Raw genomic sequence first — 20,645 nt, forward strand, 5'->3', positions numbered from 1 at the left:
TTTATGTATGCTATCTTGATCAGAGACCACATTAGACCACCCTCATGGTCATATGCACTTTGTAAAGGAGTATCTAAGAAGTCACACTTTAAGCTTTATTGTGCACCTGGATGGGGAATGATTGCTGCCTTGAAACTTCTTCCCAAGTTGTACTGTGTTTTAAATATGCTAGCAACGAACCACCTGGTATTAGACTCCTGGAAATCTGCTCTAGGTTGATGACATCAATCTGAGCTGGGTTTTCATTCTCATCTCTTGGTGGATCACTGCCTGCATTGACACCTGCAGGGTCACTCTCATCTGTGCACATGTATGCAGGTACTTGTAGAATCCAGAAGGCTTTGATTTCCTTGGAAATGGAGTTACAGATATTTAGAAGCTTCCTGATGAGGGTACTGGGAACTGAACTGGGCTCTCCATAAGAGTAGTAAGTGTTCTTAACTTCTGAGTCACCTCTCCAGACCCCAAAATGCCTTAATACACAAAAAGCATTAACAACAAAAAGAATATCTGGCAAAGTAAAGTTTACTAATAAGACACAAATAAAAAGGGAAAAGACAAGATATACAATGGCTAAAGACTGCAATTTGGCAGCACATATACTAAAATTGGAATGATTCAAAGAAGATTAGCATCTTCTCTGTGCAAGGATAACACACAAATTCAAGAAGCATTCCACATTTTTAAATAACATTCAAAATTTTTTTTAAAAAGGTAACTGCAATCCATATAACCAACAGAGGCCTGTATCCAGAAAATAAATTTCTGTGCCCCAAACCAATGAGAAAATCCAATAAAAATTAAAAAAAAAAGGTTTCCAAACCTGCTATACATGCACCTCCCATTACACAAATAAACATAATTTAAAATTTGTAACATTCTAGAATACCTGCACTTTAGTATTTTATTAGCAAAAATTTCAAAAAATGATGTGTAACAGGCAATCACAGAATTGTTCATATAGATAAAACCTGAAATCAACTATCAACAAAGGATAATGAAATAAGACAGTAATGAAAACCTGTTATATAGTATTAAGAATACATATTTATACAAAGCCAAAAAGACAGTGAAATAAAAGATGTTGGGGTGGTAAGGTCACGGAGGAAGCATGAGCAAAGTGTTTGAATGCAAGCATACAGAATGAATAAATTTCTATATCTCAAGTCTTGTGGCACCAGTGTAGGGATGTATGCACTTCATAAGATTTCAGGACAAAGAATTACATTCAGATACTTTTCAGTATTTATACTGCATCATAATTTAAAAAACACAAACAATGAATTAAGGTCAAAGACACTGATTTTCATAGTAAAAGAATATTTTTAGTTTTTCTTTTGAAGAAGAAGTGGAACTTATGAAAAAGCAATTTGTTATTTAAGTTGTTCAAATGAAGGATATTAATTAAACATCAACAAATTTAATACCTAAAGTTTAGATCTTCTGTTTAAAGGTATTGTATTAAAGACTTAAATGAAATTATATACAAATTGTGTTATAATTAAGACAGACCATCAGAGTTCTGGGAAATGCCTCATTCATTTGGTATGAGGATTTAAGTCTGGATGAGCTTTTGAGAGATACATTTAAGTCACAGCACTACCTGAAACTTTCCAGTTGTATTCTGGATCTTACTGACTTCTGGGAAACTTGATATAAAAGGTGATCCTTCCTCTCTCAAAAATTAAAAATTGTGTTTTTTGTAAGCATAATGTTATTGTGCATTGTGTAAAGTTTACCCTTGTATTATTTAAATGCTGGTTACTCTATTCCACTACCTGGTTTCAGTCTAGACACAGCGTTATAATACTTAAATTAAGAATCTCCTGTCTTGGAGCCTGATATGGCTGTCTCCTGAGAGGCTCTGCCAGAACCTGACAAATACAGAGGCAGATGCTCGCAGCCAACCATTGGACTGAGTACGGAGGTCCCAAATGGAGGAGTTGGAGAAGGGACTGGAAGAGCTGAAGGGGTTTGCAGCCCCATGGAGGGAGCAAAAGTGTCAACCAGCCAGACTCCCCGGAGCTCCAGGGGACTGGATCACACATAGAGGGAACCATGGCCCATGGCCCATGGCTCCGGCCGCATATGAAGCAGAGGATTGCTTTGTTGGACGTCAGTGGGGAGAGCAGCCCTTGGGCCTGAGGGTGTTCGATGCCCCAGTGTAAGGGAATGCCAGGGCAGGAAGACAGGAGTGAGTGGGTGGGTGGGGGAGGACCCTCATAGAGGCAGGGGGAAGGGGGACTGGACAGGGGGTTTCCGAAGAGGAGACCTGGAAAGGGGAAAACAATTGAAATGTAAATAAAGAAAATATCCAATAAAAATAATTAAAAAAAAATCTCCTGTTCTAAGCTTGTGTAAAAAAATGCTCACCATTTATCCTCTGTCTTGTCAATAAAAGCTGGAAAAGCCAATAACTAGGCAACAGAGAGAATAGGGCGGGACTTCTGCCAGCCAGGGAAGGAAGAGAAAAAAGAGGAAGAGAATATTCATGATGAGGAAATTGTCTGAAGAGATATCAGGGGAGAACACACCAAAAGCCCTGAGAGCAATACAAAAATGCAACTACCTCAGGGATTCTGGCCAGGAAGCAGCCAGATTAGATTAGAGGATTAGCAGAGAATTATAAAAACCTAGTTACTGTGCATTTAAACTTCAAAGAAAACGTGGTCTTCCTGTGTCATTACTGGGGAACTGGCTAGGATAAAGAAAAGCAGATGCTATATTAATTTACTATGTATATTTATAAAAATAATTGTTACTGTTTTTAGATAAATTTTTCCTGCTCGGTATCAAACACGTTCAGTACACTTCCAATGTTACCGAGCCCTCTCCTCATACTTTTCTGGGGATTACAGTAAGCAACAGTATCAGGGTAGAGAGAGGCCAAGGTATATGAAAACTATTTTATAAATCAAAGGCAGTCCTAAAAAGCACAGAGAAAAAAATGAACAAAATTATTTTGGGAGAATGGAAGGAAGGAGATGGAAAAGGGATTTAGAAGAAGGTGTATCTGAAATTAACAGTTCGATTTTTAACAGACTTAAGGGAAAGGAGCAGAGAGAATAATTTTTAGATTTAAATTCTCTTTCATTTTCCAATTCAATACAAATACCAACTTTGTAATAAACTGACTAAAAGCAGAATATTTCATGCTTGAAAACGTGCTGTTTATTTCTAAACAATACTACATTACTGGTATTATTAACAGTATTAACCGCAATGTTTATTAAACCACTACTATCTGATAAATTTCTATATGTATAAAATATATTAAATCATTTAGTCTTCATACTATTCTATTTCTCAGGTAGAAAAACCTGCAAAGGTGAAGCTCTTGGTTGCTCAGGGCTCATAATCAGTTAGACAACTGTTGATATTTAAAATAAAGGCTGCCTAGTTTAATAGTCCATCTTATTATTATGTTAAGTATGTGATTCTTTAAAACGATAATTATGTGATTAGAAGTATTTGGTAGTTTGAAATAGGGTGTTTTTATGTAGCCCAGGCTAACCTCCAAGTCTCCTCAATCCTTCTGTTTCAGCTTTTCAAGTGACAGATCAAAAGCATGCAACATTATACCTCTCATGGTGTTATGTATTTCTCTTTTTAACATAATGCACTAGAGCTAGCTGATGACAGACAATGTAGGAAAATACTTAAGAACTTCTGCTGTCCAGCACTGGGTTAGGGATTAGATATACATTTATGAAATATGGACATTTATTTCTCATGGGAGAAATAAAAATATAATTTAATTAAATCACAGCAAATTAAATTCTTTGATAAATATAATACAGGCAAAAAAATCAGCTGCTGCAAAAAAAGCTAGTGACTATTCCGGAAGACATTTTATGGAGCTTTACTTTTGAAAATACCAATTCTCTACTTAGCAGGTTCACAGCACCTGCAGAAAACACCTTCTGCTTCAAGTGGCCAATATCCAGGGAGAAAATAATGACTATTGTCAAAAAAGCAAATACCTAATAACAAATGATTTAAATCTCTAATCTGTAATTCTAACATGGTGTCTGCATAGAAATATTGAAACATTATGTCCCTAGTTTCTTTCTTTTTTAATTCTCAGCATTCTCTTAGCAATTTCAATGCTAGGTTATTTTACACAATCCATTTGTTACAAACTATGATTTCTCATCTATTTAAATATGACAGCTTATTGTGCTAATATTAAATGAATTTATGTATTCTAACAGAGGTAGAAAAAAGTGATTATCTTGTTCCAATTACCAAAGCAAAATTGATTTTATTTCCATTTCTTAGATCTTTTTTAGCAGTTTGTACATGTAAACACATTTATTTCTTATATACATATGCAATAAGTTAGTATATATGTTAGTAAATACAATCTAATTCTATTTATTATTAAGTTATTTATTTACTTTACATCCTGATCACAGATTCCCTTCCTTCCTCTTCTCGCAGTCTCTCCCTCTCTTCTCCCCTTCCCTCATCTACCCCTCCATTCTTCTCAGAAAGTGGGAGGCTCAACAGAGATCAAGAATGAAAGCCACGGCCTCCGGTGCCTTCTTAATCACAGAGCAGATGTATTAAGCCTCACCCCCCCACATTCAGTTTCCTTGGTCATAATTAAAGATGAAACAGAGGAATGAACAGAGTAAGAGTGAAAATACTGACAACTGATGATATATTAATGAAGATAGTCTAAATTTAAACTTTTCTACAAGAACTTCTTGGGCTCAGACACATGACTTTGCTTAGACAATGGGACTTTTCTTGTGTTCTTGAAATTCACCAAGAAACAAGTGGTTTCTTTACCTGATGCATTTCAACCTCAGTCTCAATATAAACCTAGATGTCAATCCAACTGAAACCCTACAGCTATCTAGCCAACCCACAGTCCAGACAAAAGTCATTTAACCAACACCATAGATATTAGATTATGTATGACAAATATTTAGAAATGTAAATATAAACATTTTTCTGGCCTCTGATTACTAAAAATCTTTTGGTAAAAGCTCCATGTACAAATTTTAGAAAATGCAGAAGTGTGTTGAGGTAATAACAAGCCTGAATGGAAAAGTACTAATGTTTACTGTCCTGGAGCTTAGCATACAGTGTATGGCTTGGTTGTATCAGTTATACTAAGAATCTTGCAATATGAAAGAAAAAGATCTATTTTAATATCAGTTCTACAAATAACTTGTTTTTGAGGCACATCTCAGTATGTAAGACAGGCTAACCCCAAATGCACACACAGTTTGACCCAGATGAGTTTCAAACTTGTAATACTCTTGCCTCAGCCTCTTGAGGGCTGGAATTATAGAAGCATACTCAGGCTTATTTATTTATTTATTTATTTATTTATTTATTTATTTATTTATTTATTTATTGGGGGGTATATGTGAACATCAGAATACTACACAGCTTGTCAGGTAGAAGAGTCAGAAATTAAACCCAGATGAGAGTTGGGGACTTGGCTTAGCATAGCCCTTGATTTAATTCCCAGTACCTGTGTCCCCCGCCAAAAAGGAAAAGATGTTAAATCCAGGTCTAACTCTAAAATCTGAGTTCTTACTCACTAATATATATGGCCCAAGAACAGGACATTAAAGTGCCATGTGATCCTCAGTCAGATTTAAGATCTGCTCGCTTTAGCACCATCTCACCAATTATACCATTCTAAATAATCTCATCTTCCTTGTGGGCTAGCAATATTATAGTTTGGTGTTTTATCCTGGATATTTTCTCTATATACTCATATATGTATATGAATACATAATTTTAAAATTATAGAAATGTCATGTTATAGCTAATGTTGCTATGACAAGAACATGAGACACAGATATTTTACTCAACCTGTTCTTGAGCCTATGACTAGTGAGGGAGAAATTAGAATTAGAATACATTGACACTTGTTCAACTAAAAATGACTATAAACTGTTTTTCTCCCCAAACCTTAAATATTTCTGATTATTTAGAAAATACTTAAAAGTTGTATACCACATTTGAGAGTTATCACTATAGTATATTAATTAAAATTTTAGAGTATTTAGTGTGGGCCAACCATTCTGGTAAATGCTTTGTGCATATTGATCTGTTTTAAAACTATTATCTCTATTTTTTTTTTTTAAGGTTTTTTGAGACAGGGTTTCTCTGTGTAACCCTGGCTGTCCTGGAACTCACTCTGAAGACCAGGCTGGCCTCGAACTCAGAAATCCGCCTGCCTCTGCCTCCCAAACGCTGGGATTAAAGGCATGTGCCACTACTGCCTGGCTTATCTCTATTTTTATAGATGAAAAAACTGACACTTAGGGAAAGGTTAAGAGACTTGCTAAAAAACCAGAGATAACCCATAAACGAAGAAGCAATAAAGTCTGTTTTCTCACATGGAGAATTGTTCTATTGAAATGATTGACATATCTTTCAGAAAAATAAATTACAACTCTGTCATAGATTAAAATAAAAATTTCAAGCCAGGAGAGGGTGGTACATTCCTTTGATCCCAGGACTTTGGAGGCAGAGGCTGGCAGATCTGAGTCCAAGGCCAGTCTGATCTATGAGTGAGTTTCAGGACAGCCAGTGTTACAAATGGAATACTATTCAGCTATTAAAAACAAAGACATCATGAATTTTGCAGGCAAATGGACGGGATTTTAATATCATCCTAAGTGAGGTAATCCAGTCCCCAAAAGACATGTGTGGTATGTACTCACTTATAAGTGGATATTAGCCATAAAATACAGGATAACTACGTTACACTCCAGAGACCCTAAGAAGTTAAACTAGAAGGAAGGCCCAAGTGAGGATGCTTGAATCTCACTTAGAGGGGAAAATAAAACAGGAATAAGAAGCAGATGGAAGGAGGGAACTGGATGGGAGAGAGAGAGGATGGGAAGGGGAATGAGGGGGTGCTTAAGGGTCAGGTGTGTGGAGGGACAGGGGAGATGGCCAGATGGCCATGAGAATGAATGGAAATCTGCAACTGATAGGGGTGGGGAGGTGGAGGGCAACTCCAGGACATGACAGAGACCTGGGATAAGAGAGGCACTCAAGAATCAATGGGGGTGGCCTTAGCTGTGACTCACAGCATTGAGGATATGCAGCCTGAAGAGGCCACCTCCTGTAACCAGGCAGGGACCCCAATAGAGTGGTAGGGACACCAACCCACCAACAAAACTTTTGAGCCAAAATTTATCCTATCTACAAAAAATGCAAGGATGGGGATAGAACAGAGACTGAGGTAATGGCCAGCCAATAACCAGCCCACTTGAGACCCATCCTATGGACAAGCACCAATCTCTGACACTATTAATGATAGTCTGTTATCCTTGGAGACAGGATTCTTCTGGCTGTCTTCTGAGAAGCTCCACCCAGCAGCTGATTCAGACAGATGTAGATACCCACAGCCAAACAGTAGATAGAACTTGGGATCTCTTACGGAAGAGTAAGGGAAAGGGTTGTGGGTCCCAAAGGGAATAGGAATTCTACAGGAAGACCAAGAGTCAACTAACCTGGACCCTTAAGGCTCTCAGAGACTGAACCACCAACCAAAGAGCATACATGGGCTGGAACTATGCCTCCCCACACATATGTAACAGATGTACAGCTTGGTCTTCATGTGAGTCCTGAATGACTGGAGTAGGGACTATCCCAAAAACTGATGTCTGTCCATGGGATATGTTCTTCTAGCTGGGTTGTCTTGTCTGCCCTCAGTGAGAGAAAATGTGCCTAGCCTTATAGAGACTTGAAGTACCAGGATGAGGGGGATCCTGGGGGGGGGGCTCATCCTCTCAGAGGAGAAGGGGAATGTCGGGAAGGATTGTAGGAGGGGTTGACCAGGAGGGGGGTCAGTGAGCAAGATGCAAAGTAAATAAATAAATAAATAAAACAAAACCAATAAAAGAAAAAATTCTAATGTATGAATAATACAGTATGCTTACAGGATGCATATGATAACTGGGTTAGAGGGTAATGTGTTTCTGGACTATATGATGTCTGCTTCAAGAACTAAGCAATAAATCTGCTATGGACACTATACAAATCACTCACACTCCCTAGGTCTTAGTTTGCCCACTATGAAGCAATTATCTAACATAGTTCTCTGAGCATTCTTCACTCTAGTAGTTTAGTTATAGGAATACTATAAATATGTCCATGGCTGCAAAGGCAGAACCAATGTATACTATTCCCATATGTTGTGCATATGAAAAATGTAATTTGAGAAATTGTAAAACTTAGATACTCAAGACTCTAAGGCTATCTAGATTGAAGCATTCGATTTATTAGACAGATATTTTGGATCAACAGCTATACCATAAAGTAGCTTCCTTAGACTGTAAACTAAACATTGATGACTTAGTCTGGCTTGATTCAAAATTTCCTTTCACATATAGAACAATACAGAAAAAACCACAAGTATAGAGATGTTAGGTACAGATAAAAAAAAAAGTGTATGTTCTTATTTCAGACACAACGGACCTATTCCTCTGGCTTAAAATGTATAGAAACACTGCCAATTATTCCCAAGAGGTCAAGAGTAATACAATACTTCAGTATTTTCAGTATTCACCGCAGACTTTCAGCACTGTTTACTGTAGCATTTGTAAGCAACCTATAACAGACTTTATACCAACTGGTTCTTAAAGTATGAGCCATCTACCAACAGCTTTGCCATCGATTTGTTAAGAATTTGTAAAGAAATACAAATATTCAATCTACCTCAGACCCACTAATCAGAAATTATAGGGGTGGGCCCAAGCAATCTGCATTTGGGCAAGGTCTGGTAATTCTGAAATCTGTCAGGATGTAAGAAAAAGTGTTCTAACCTTTAGTTTCAACTGTTGCTTCCATGAGACACAGTTCCCTAAATTTGTACTGATGGGTAAAACAGACAAGAACATCGGCCTTAACTGTATTATTAATATGAATACAAAATGGTATGTATTCCTTGTTCTGTGAGCATATCTTACATTAAAAATTACAAAACCCATGGATTTGTTACTTATTTTGTAGAAGTAGAAAAAAAATCCCTTTATCTTCAAAAGTTCTGTTAATTGAGTCTATGAAATAGACCGACAGACATGCTAATAAGAGAAAAGGCAGGCAGATGTACTACAAGCATGCTAGGAGGAAAAGCAAGCACCAAATTCCCAGTGACATCACTATGCTTGCAGACCCTCTTCACAGAGAGAGGAGAAATAATGTGGGCAATTTAGGTCAGTAAATGATTTTTTTTTAAAAGATAAATCTTCTTTCAGAAGAATAAATGGAATCCTGTGACAGTCTGTCTAGGCATGGAATCAACCTTTATTGTCCTTTCCTGTGACATAGTCACTCTTTCTAGTTGGTGAAGTTCCCTGGGAGAGGACTACTGAAAACTGAGTTCCTTTTGTCAGACAATCTATCTTTAGGCAGATAATGCAACTTCAGAGAAAGACAGGAAGACAGAAGGGCAGAAGGGGAGAGAGATCTCAGATCTGAGGCCACCTCTGAAACCTTCCAATCAATGGAGTGGCATGACAAAGCACTATACTCTGGGGAAGCCTTCTCTATGTCTCAAGTTTGTTTATATGTACTCCACTTAGTTCATTTTGTTTATTGCTTATTTTTGATACTACCTAGAAATAATACTACCTTCAATCTCAGGTTACATTCTTATCTTAACAGAAACTTATTTTTAGGAGATTTTATTATAAAAGAACAAATCAATACAAAGCGTCTATGCTATAAATCTGTTTCAGATTTTAAAAGAGAAGCCTACAAAGCATGGTAATAAGAATTCTGGCATTGTGTTTTGATTCTTCCTGGTGTTCTAAAAACCTTAGCTGAAGTTTGGTTCCACTAACAAAGCATTCATACTTGTGGAAAATATGCATAAATAATCATATTACTAAGACTGCCCAGAGCGATTTAATACAGACATTCCCAAGTCACAACTACTTTGCTTCATAACCAGAACAACAGTTACATTAGATCAGTGATATAATTAATATGGTGCTAAGGAGATTAGGCTCCTGACAGTCATTCTGACTTGTGAATCTAGAATAGGAAAAGCCTCATTCAGGCTGGAAGCATAGTTCAGTGTTGGAGGGTTTGCCTAGCTTGTATGAGTCCCTGTGTCAGAGCCCAGATTCAGAGGAATAGAGCACAAAGGAGGGAAGGAGGGTAAAAAGGAGATAAGGAGGGGGAAGAAAAGAGAGGCTACTGAGTGGTAAGAGGAGGCACTTAGAAAAAAAAGTAAAGGTTCAGCATTTATATCAATGAATTTACAAATGAATGCAAAGTGCAATATTCCATTTGCTGTGAAGGGATTAATGCAATGCTATCAGAAGAGCTTTTGTTGCTTTGGGAAAAAGAGAAGCCCACATCTAATATAAACTATTACTGACTTAAGAAAGATAAGGATGAGAATAAAACCCTCAAGGTCTTTTAATATTCAGAATGGATCCATAAGGTCAATTATATTTTATTTATCAGAATGTGGCTCAAGTTTTCCTTTACTGTTTTGTGTTACATAAACGTGCCCTATCTGGCTGCAGAGAGATAAAACCCTGACATTTCAGATGGGAAAATGATAATTTTTCAAAGGTAGAAATTTAGAAGTAGGAATCACTCCAAGTGGAGAAAATAAACAGTATTGTTGCTGTTTTTCCACAGTGTTTTAACATCATTTTTAATGAGCAAGAATAAACAAAAGACCTAAACCAAGTGTCTCAAGGTTCTTTGCTACTGTTCTGAACTGTATTTTCAACTGGACCTACAAATGTTTCTGACACAATTCTATGGACTCACTCTAGGGAAGAGTGTAAAGGATGTTGCCAGGCAACTCACTGAAGTCTGAAAGAATCTAAGCACTGATAATGAGCCTGTCTCAGTTTGGCTCCCACACAAGGATTTAGTGCAGTCCACATGTGTTTACAAGCCATTCACAAGAAGAGGTTATCTGTAAAAGTGAGTGTTCAAGAGGAGTCAAGCTCAGTATCTAATTCAAGTTTAATATTTCTAATATTCAAAGTATTTTCTGCAACTATCCAGAATTCCAACAATTATGTACAAGTCATACTCCAAAGGTCCAGTACTGAATGAGCATTCTTACACACATCTTTGATGTTCCTGTTCACACAGGGCTACTATAACATGTCTTTAATTATTTCAAATCACAAAAAATAATCCTGAAAATTTCATCTGCCAGAATTACTTTGAAATTTATCTTTGAAACTGTTTGCAATACTCGCATCAGTAACTAAAACAACATGTACAGTAAAACCTATGCTCTTTTAGGAGACTAGATATTAAGATGCAAGAATTAATGTGTTTTTATGAGTAGTATACATGCAAGGCTGCTCTGCCGGGTGGGCCTGATGCAATCCTCCCCTTTTCAAAGCAGACACTGCATGCATGCTTACCAGGGCAGTATGCATCCACGTCCAGTTTCTGAGCTGAAGTGAGGGTTGGGGAGCCAAGCTCGGACTCTGGAATTCGTGGGCTCTCAACAAACTTTGCCTTCCTCAGAGGGGCTAAGGACAAAAAGAGAGAGAGAAGAAAAGAGAGAGGAAAGCAGAAGAGGGGTGAAAAAAAGGAAAGAGGAACAGAGGGAAAGGGAAGGGGAAAGGGAAAGAGAGAAACACAGAGGGGTCATGAGTAAGGGGAACAGCAGGCAACAGATGGAAGCACTTAAATGAACGACACACTCTGTCAGACTCAGATCAGGTTACCCTAGTTTTTGTGCCAGAAAAAAATTAACTGCATTCCTTATACAGGAGATGGTCTTGCTTAAAAGTAATTGAAAATGGGAAAAGCTAAAGTCTAATATCCAAAACTTTGAACATAAATTCTAATTGTCTACCACCTCTGGTTACTTCCTCTCTTTATTAAGAAAGGACTTTCTTGTCTTGTCTTTCTGTGCTTTCAAATACAAGTACAAACTAAGGGAAGTACTGAAAAAAGTTTTAAGGTTTAATTACAAAAGCTATAATAAAGATTCCTTTATCTAAAAAAAAAAACCTACTCATGATAAATACCAAAAGTGTGATAAAATATTGACATAGTTTAATAAGGAAATCAATCATTTTGCTGTTCAGCCACTAATGTAAGAAGCCAACAATGCTAGGATACTAAACTACAAAGTAGGCCATGACAAGTTAACACTAATGCTAAAAAGATAAGTCTTAGTTACAAAGTTTATCATGAAACCTATACAACAGTAACACTCCATACCATAAAAATCATTCAATATTATTTTAGTATATTCATAAACTTGATATTTGTACTTAATAAAAGTCATATTCAAAATGGCATCTTAGTATATAACCCACATTCGCCTTGAAATCAGAATCCCAATGCTTGGATTTTAGGTGTGCACCACTTTGCCTAACTGGGCATACAAATGGTGTGGGTGTGGGTTAAGGTGCATTATTGACTTACATTCAAATACTCAGTAAAACATCTTATTTTAAAAATCAGTTAAATATCTTAGAAGTTAAAATTAGATTGATCACTTTGACATTTTTCAAACTGAATTATAATAAACTCTAAGGCATGTCTGGTTCTCATGACTACAGAATAAACTCTTTTCTTTGCTGAGCCATCTCTTCAGCCCTGATAATTTAATTGCTCAAACTCTTCAGTCCTTCTCTAGGCTGGTATTAAATCACAGTCCTAGCTTTAGAATAATTACTGCACCTGCTGAGTTCTGACAAATACAGCACTGGTCTCTGATAAAGGGTCTTTCTTTATATGTATAAAATTTTTAAGAATAATTTTATGATACAGTTTTTGAGTAATGAACAGGAACTAGCAAAAGGGCAGAGATGTAGGAAAGCAGTCGAGGACAGTAGAACATGAGGGAAGACTCAAGTATGTTCGAGCATTATGAGATGGAGTCAAGAGTTCTAGAGAATAGAAAACCTGAAGACTACAAAGGCAATGTGGACACTGGTACAAACCAGAATTTGCATTAATTATGGAAGAGAAAAATAACCCTATTTCTAAAATATATGTAGTTTTCCGGCAAGCAGAGTTATCAAATCTGTGGAGCTCAATGCCATTCTGACTTGGTTTCCTTTTCAGGGAATTGAGATTGAGGTTATCATTAAAGCTCACAATGGATATTTCACTGCTTTTTCTTTGTACCTTCATTCATATCTACCTTGTCACTAGTTAATTTATCTAATAATGGGGTTAAGTTACTTGTTTGAGTCAGGGTCTTATTCTGTAGTCCTTAGCAGGCCTAGAACCTGCCATGTAGATTAGAATAACTTTGGATTTGCAGTGATCCTTTTGCCTATGCCAACAAAGATCTGGGATGGCAGCTATATCTGGCTAAATTATTTTGTAAGATAATAATGATGATCACAGCCAAGTAATTAATGCCAAATGTTATCTGTAAGTCAATGACACACAGTAGGTACCATCACAGCAGACAGGATGTCCAACAGTCCTAAGACTGCCAGGTTAAAGGACATAAAAGGACAAATCAAAGACACAACATGATACTTTTCTTGAAAACCCTATATTTACATAAATCCCTTTACAAAAAAATGCTACCTAACATGATTCTACTGGTAAGAGGACTGGACACCAAAAGTGTTTACCTAATCAAAACCAAAACACTGTAATGAAAGCAATGATTGGGTTGGATGAATAAACATAAACCAAAACTCAAATCAAGCATTTTGTTGTGATGTAAGTAATGACAGGAGACTGTTGCTCTGAGAAGTATTTTAATTGACACTGGGAACTTGATTCTTATGCTATTAAAAAAATCTAATTTTGGAGGTGTTGGCTGAAGAAAATGCTTATGGATTTAAGGGACATAATCATTTCAAAGATCTAGGTCTTATTTCTAGAACCTACTAGTAAGAAACATGTTATTTACAAAGCCTTGCTTTTCTCAGTCAAATAATTGTTAAGTCTCAACAAATTCTAATCATGAAAAATATTTAGTATGGTGCTCAGATATGATGACAACTCACAATGTAATTTACTGAGACATGGAACAGCAAAGGTTCCAAATATGGAAAATAAGCAAGATTTCAGCATGTAGAGGAAGAATAACACAGTAGAGGAACAGTGAAGAGACAGACACTGAAGGAGTTTCATCTTTTGCCTTTCCTAGTGCTAAAAACCCTGTGCACAGGCTGCCCTCTGATGCTCTGAGTTTACAACAGTACCTAAATCCTGGATGAGTTATCATGATTACATTAATTGAATGAGTATACGGTAAAACATCACACCTTTAAGACATTTTCAGAAAACTAAGGAAGAAGTTGGAACAGTAACAACTGATGAAGAACACAGAAGCATACATGGCTAAATGACAATGCATAGGAAACGGATGCTGGCGCCACACTCTGCAACTTGAAAAGACTTGCAGAGTAAAACGGTTTTCCATTCCTTTGTAACACTTTTGTTGTACTGTGGATCAAACCTATAGAACACTGTTACCACTGAGTTACAGCTGTGGACTCTAAAGTTTAAAAATTATTGTTTTCCATCATCACACCTATTGATGACATTTTTCTTACAGAAATGTATCAGGTATGGTAGTGCACACATATAATCCCAGCAACTGAAAGACAGAAGCAAGAAGATTAGGAGTTTCAGGCCATCCTTGACTACACAATGGATCTCAGGGTTAGCCTTGGCTTTATGAAACTCTGTTTTAAATAGGAAAATAAAAGAATACTTCAGCGGTAGAAAAACTGCTTAAGCTGTAAACTGTGTTCCAGGAAGACCAGAAGTATGTGGATCAGCGGTAGAGTACTTCCCTAATAAGCAAGAAGCCATGGGTTTTAGCCCAATGGTTATTTTTACTTCAAATATTATTTCATTCATAATATTGCTCCCCAATATTATAGGACTCAGTGTGAATTATGAAAATTTTTAATGAGTTCAGAAAGGATGTGAATCTCATGGAAGAACTGAGCATGACAAGACAACATACAAATCAAATGCCAGCAAGAAGGAATTCACTCAGTTTGGGACTCACATATAGTTTTTCTCTTAGTGATAAGAAACTTCTTTTATAGCCTAATTCTAATTGCAGATATATAGCTGCTTTCAAAAAAGTTAGGCAACAACAATACATGACAACTAAGACTTAAATAACTACTTTATACATTTATCTACATTTACCTAAATCCACTCAACCTTCATAAAATTTTTTTATGAAGAACACACTTAACCCTATTTTGAAAATGTGAAGTCAGAATCACAAGACTTCTTATGAAAGCCCACAGTAATTAAGTAGTAGAAAACAGAATCTATAGGTATTTTCATTTCAAATATTATTCACTCATAACATCGCTCTCCATATTATGGGGCTCACTTTGAATTATGAAAAAACTTTCACTAGTCTAGAAAGGATGTGAGTCTCATAGACGTATACAGCATGGCAGATACCACTGATGCTTACCAATATCCAGTCTCCATTCAGTCCTAAGCACAAGAGCAATTAGGACTTTCAGTTCTTGTGCAAATTAGGAAGGACTATGTGACTACTGTAGGCAATAGACAACACAGTCTCTGCTAAGTCTACCATCTGCCTCTTCCTTATGCATAAACATCATGAAGAAAATCTTGTCTCGAGATGGTGGAGCAAGACGACTAACTGAGCTGCCCAAGCTTCCTGGATAAACTAGAAACGGCCATTGTTGAATGAAATCCTATTTTTAAGACTGTTATGGTATCTGACCTATTATAACTAATAAAATAGCTACAAAGTAGTTCTCTTTTTAGTTATGTGTCAACCCTTATATGTCAAGGAGAACATTTTAATGTAACACTAATACCAACTAATCCTTATTTTTATCCAAGAGGAACAGTTTAGCTTTACAGCTTCTTGAAATTTTACGAATCTATCTAGAATGTTCTAGGTGATCTTCTAGTTATGTAACATACTGATTTTTTCCAGTTTGATTGAAAAAATTCTTTTCTTAGATTAAATTTTAAAATTTCTTTTTATACATCTGTGTAAGTGCATGCCCTCCCCCTCCTCCCTCTCTGTGTGTGTACTGGGGGAGGGGCAGGGAGGGAGCAGGCCAGCTGAACTCACAGGCAGTTATGAGCAGCCCAACATGCATACTAAGGTTCTCAGAAGAGCAGCAGAAGCTTTTATAAACCAAGTCATCTAACAAGTCATATTTAAAAAAATCTATTTAGGGCCTTGAGAGATGGCTCAGTGGTTAAGAGCACTTACTGCTCTTCTTAAGAGCCTAAATTCAGTTTTCAGCACCAGGTGGTAGCTCATAATCATCTATAAATCTAATTCTAGGAATTGGATACTCTCTTTTGGCTTCTGTACCAGTATGCATGTAGTATATACAAGCAAACAAATACTGACATACATAAAATTAAAAAAAATCAATCCTTTAAAAACTACTTGAATAAAAGTACAGGATTCCAGAAAACATAAACAAGATGGTTGTAATCAGGTATAGTAAAAAGTTAAGATGCTAGACCAAACGAGTAACACTGACAGTTTACTGTACCAAACTGTACATCAATAGGGAAACTACACAGAGAAACCCTGTCTCAAAAAACAAAAACAAAACAAAATAAAATGAAAAACCAACAGGGAAACTCAATTTAATTATCTACTTTATGCCCATTCTGTGTTAGGTTGCTGTGGTGGTTTGAATGAAAATGGACTCCATAGGCACAATGGGTGTGGCATTATTTGAAAGAATTAAGATGGATGGGTTTGTTGGAATAGCTGTAGCCTTGTTGGAGGCAATGTGTCTTTGAGGGCAGGCTTTGAGGCTTTATTTCATTGTTTTTCTCAGTCAAACAGGGATGGTTTATTGAACACCACACCTCAAGACTGATGGATCAGGGCCACAGGTCAGACTTGGGAGCAGACTGTGACACTGAGTCAAGATCCTGTAGGGCTTTTAAGCCTGAGATCTACACATCTGTGCCAAGTTATTCCACCAGTCTGGATTCAGAAATACAGGGATTTCCTTAGGAACATGTCTTTGTTGTATATTTATCATGTTCCCATTGGTTGGGGTATCCAACTGTGGCAGGGGACTTGCCTTGTTTAACATTCATGTCAACCAGGATGGGACTTGTCTAATACTCACATGTTCACCTGCCAACAAGGATGTCAGTTCCTAGGGTGGTCTTGGGAACTTAAACTTTACTACTCAAAATGGAAGTTTTAATCTAAATAGATGCAGGTATCTCTCTTATGTTGGGGTCCATTACAGGAGCAGCTTATAAAAGCAAATACTACAAAAGCTTATACACAGGTGCAAGAAGTGCTGCTGGGTGGTTGGATCAGGTACAAGCTTATTGTGGGTAATTATACAAAGCAGTTCTATTGACTTTTATTGTTATTGGTTTCCAATGGCACAAAACAAAAGAATATTTAATCAACTTGGATGAGAAAGTTTCCTAGCAATAGCAGAAGCAACATACAAAAAAAGGTTCCTTAGAATATTAGCAACAGCACAAAAATGACAAGCTAGCCAGATAGTAATTACCTAGGCCTTAACATTCCATCTAGGCCTTGATATTTTACTTAGGTCTGAACAGTTTAAATTCTGCTACTAAGGAATATAGAGATAAGGGTTAGGGTGGAGTGAGGTGGTGGCTCAACCAGCAAAGGCCTTTGCTATTCAAGTCTGGCAACCTGAGTTTGATTCCTAGAACCTATGCAAAGGTGGGGGGAAAAAAGAAAACCCAGATTCTACAAAGCTGACCTCTGACTTCCACATCCCCCTATAACACTAAACAAAATTTAAAAGAGGGATTGGAGAGATGACTCAGTGGTTAAGACCACTGGCTGTTCCTGCAGAAGACCAAGGTTTGGTTCCCAGAACCCAAATGGCAGCTCACAACTATCTGTAACTTCTGTTTGAGGAAATCCAATGTCCTTTCTATGGCCTCTGAGAACATAAGGCACAAACATGGTACATATGCATCCATGTAGACAAACACTCACACACATAAAAATTTTATTTTAAAGAAAATATTAGGAGCCAGAGTGTTAGCTTAGTTGGTAAAGTGTTTGCCACATAGGCTCCTTAGAATCCTTGTGGAAAAGCTGGGGATAGTATGTCCTTGTGAAACTCCTTCCTCCAGTGAATATCCACCTCATAAAGGCTTTACGACCAACTGCCTTGTGTGCCACCCTCTGTGGACAAAGTACCTACATGGACACATATATCTATGGGAACATTTTGATTCCAATAACAACACCTAGTAATGTGTGCCAGGATGAGCATCCCTGTAAGGAGGCTCTGAGAGACTCTTGTGTGACTCTGTGAAAGTGAATCTTAAGTTTTAATGAAGACCTCGGGATATTGGTGGTACTGGGACCATGGGACATCTGCCTAAAATAGCCACATATGTGGAATGGAGCCAACTCAAGAGTGACAGTGTGTGCTTCAGGTAGCAGAGTGGAGGTCTAAGGCCACCTAAGGTTTTTATACTTTAGATGATCCCAAGGTAAGTCCCAGATGCCAGATGTGAGGTGTCAGGATTTGATGTTTACTTGCTGGGTTTGTTTCAAAATTTCTTTGTTATGCTCTGATACTCACTCCCTTTTGGAATGAGATTATATACTTTGTGCCATTGTATGTTGGTAGTATGTACTGTGCTTTTGATTTTATAGGAGCTTACAGGAAAGAGATGTCCTTACATCTCAGATGAGATGTGGACTTCTGAACAGTGCCAGACTTCTGCATTGTCTGGCCTAGTGGGAAAGGCTATGTCTAATCCTGTAGACCTGATGCTCCAGGGGAGAGGCAAGTGTGTGTGTGTGTGTGTGTGTGTGTGTGTGTTGAGGCTGGGGGGGGGTGCACCCTCTCAAAGGCAAAGGGGAGGGGGGATGGTGTGAAGAATTCTTGGAGGGGGAACCAGGAAGAGGGGCAACATTTGGAATGTAAATAAATAAAACAATTAATCAAAAGAAAAAGAAAAAAAAGAAAGCAGACAGTGAACAAAACATGGGGCTAGGCCTAGAGCCTCAAGATTTGGTCTCAAAGACCATTTCCTCCACATCCTTCTCAAATATCACCAGCTAGGAACCAAGTATTTAAGCATGTGAACCTAAGAGGTACATTTCATGTTCAAACCACAATAGTCTACTCAGGGTACCAATAGGCTAGTGGCCATCTCATGATACAAAATGCACTCAGTTCAGCTTCAAAAGTCCCCATAGTCTCCAACAGCCCAGTACCATTCAAAAGGCTTTAAGAGCTTAAACCATGCTTAGCAGCTCACTTTCTCTTCTTGCGGTCTGCTGATCCAGATGTAGAACTCTCAGTTATTTCTCCATCACCATGTCTGCCTGTACATTGCCATGCTTCCCACCATCATGATAACAGACTAAACCTCTGAACTGTAATCCAGTCCCAATTCAATGTTTTCCTTTATAGGAGTTGCCTTGGTCACTGTATCTTCACAGCAATAAAACTTCGAGACAGTTACGAACAAAACATTTATTGGCAATTGCATTTAAATTGGTACCCCGATCCCCAATAGTGACTAGAAATCTAGGTATGTAGATTTGACAGAGTGATACAGTGACCGTCTAACATGTATAATGTCCTGGTTTGATCCATGATGCCAGATACAATAGCAACAAGATTTGGTACCCAATATGAAAGATACAACCAATGAAATATTCTTAGATACTAAGAATAACATATTAGAGTCATGATTGGTATTTAGGTAAGAAAATTAGGAAATAAGAGGTATAAGTGGGAGATATAAATTAGCAAGTTAAACAATTTTTCACACAGACAAACTCAAGTAATTTGAGAAAGGATGTCTTCTATTTAATAAGAGCAGTCCACTCTGATAATTTTCCTGCTATCTTGAAGGAAGGCCACCCCAGTTCTACATATCTTTAATAGCTTTTATTTTCACTGATGGCAGGGTAAGAAGTCAAAAGTGAGGGCAGAAAGCAGAGACTAAATGTGTTTTACATGTGTCAACACAGAAAAGCTAAAGTTACTTTGTTAAGTTGAGAGTAAATCATTGGGTCATTATTGAAAGCATTAGATTTATTAGTGGATTCTCAAATTCAGTTTCTAAACTGTGCTAAGATTAGAAATGTCTGAAAATGTGTAGAAAAGCTTTATTATGGTCACTTACCAAACCTCATATAGAAAGAAAATCTGAAAAACGTGCTTCCTATAACAATGAGAGAGAAAATAAAAGATAAGAAGTGTTTAATTTCAGAGGATGAAAGGAAGAATAATTCGACAAAGAGCTAGGGATGGGAATGGAAGTACATGAATCAAAGCAGTCCTTTCAAAGCCCAGGAGGAACAAGAGCTAATACCAGATTCACATGCAAGTAGCAATGTTTTGTCTCAATGAAATGTATATTCAGATTATCTGAGAAAGACTGAAGCCTGTCAAGCTCACTTTTGCCCTTTATATTTATATAAGTATACTTCTAGTCTAAAGACCTATGAACACAGTTATAGTACAATCATGTTTCTCCTTGTCTTGCCTGGGTAGGTGAGAAGTAACATGATCATCTCATCACCATGGTGACTTAATACAACAGAATACATTTTCCACTTGATACAAATGGTTAGCACAAAGCTCCTTTTTAAATTCTTCTATACAGAGACAAGTTATTACTATACAATCCAGCCTGGCCTGCAACTTGTAATTCTCTCACCTCAGCCTTCTGAGTGCTGG

General features: G+C 37.2%; 1 protein-coding gene and 1 non-coding gene across 12 annotated transcripts in view; one reads left to right on the top strand and one right to left on the bottom strand.

The window, feature by feature from the left end:
- The window catches only part of Tanc2 (tetratricopeptide repeat, ankyrin repeat and coiled-coil containing 2), a 296,480-nt gene that overhangs the window by 145,090 nt on the left and 130,745 nt on the right, over positions 1-20,645 (bottom strand). For 6 of the 11 annotated variants that reach the window (XM_076935616.1, XM_076935613.1, XM_076935612.1 and 3 more), the window contains one exon: positions 11,388-11,498. The exons of the other annotated variants lie outside the window; for them this stretch is intronic. In XM_076935616.1, coding sequence (XP_076791731.1) covers positions 11,388-11,498 — 111 coding nt within the window. The remainder of the gene's footprint in view (positions 1-11,387; positions 11,499-20,645) is intronic. 11 annotated transcript variants of the gene reach the window in all.
- On the top strand, positions 581-685 carry LOC117712098 (U6 spliceosomal RNA). Its single transcript, XR_004607177.1, has one exon. It is a non-coding gene; the product is annotated as a U6 spliceosomal RNA (small nuclear RNA).

Source organism: Arvicanthis niloticus, chromosome 6 (genome assembly GCF_011762505.2).
Source record: "Arvicanthis niloticus isolate mArvNil1 chromosome 6, mArvNil1.pat.X, whole genome shotgun sequence".
In the NCBI taxonomy this organism is placed as follows: domain Eukaryota; kingdom Metazoa; phylum Chordata; class Mammalia; order Rodentia; family Muridae; genus Arvicanthis; species Arvicanthis niloticus.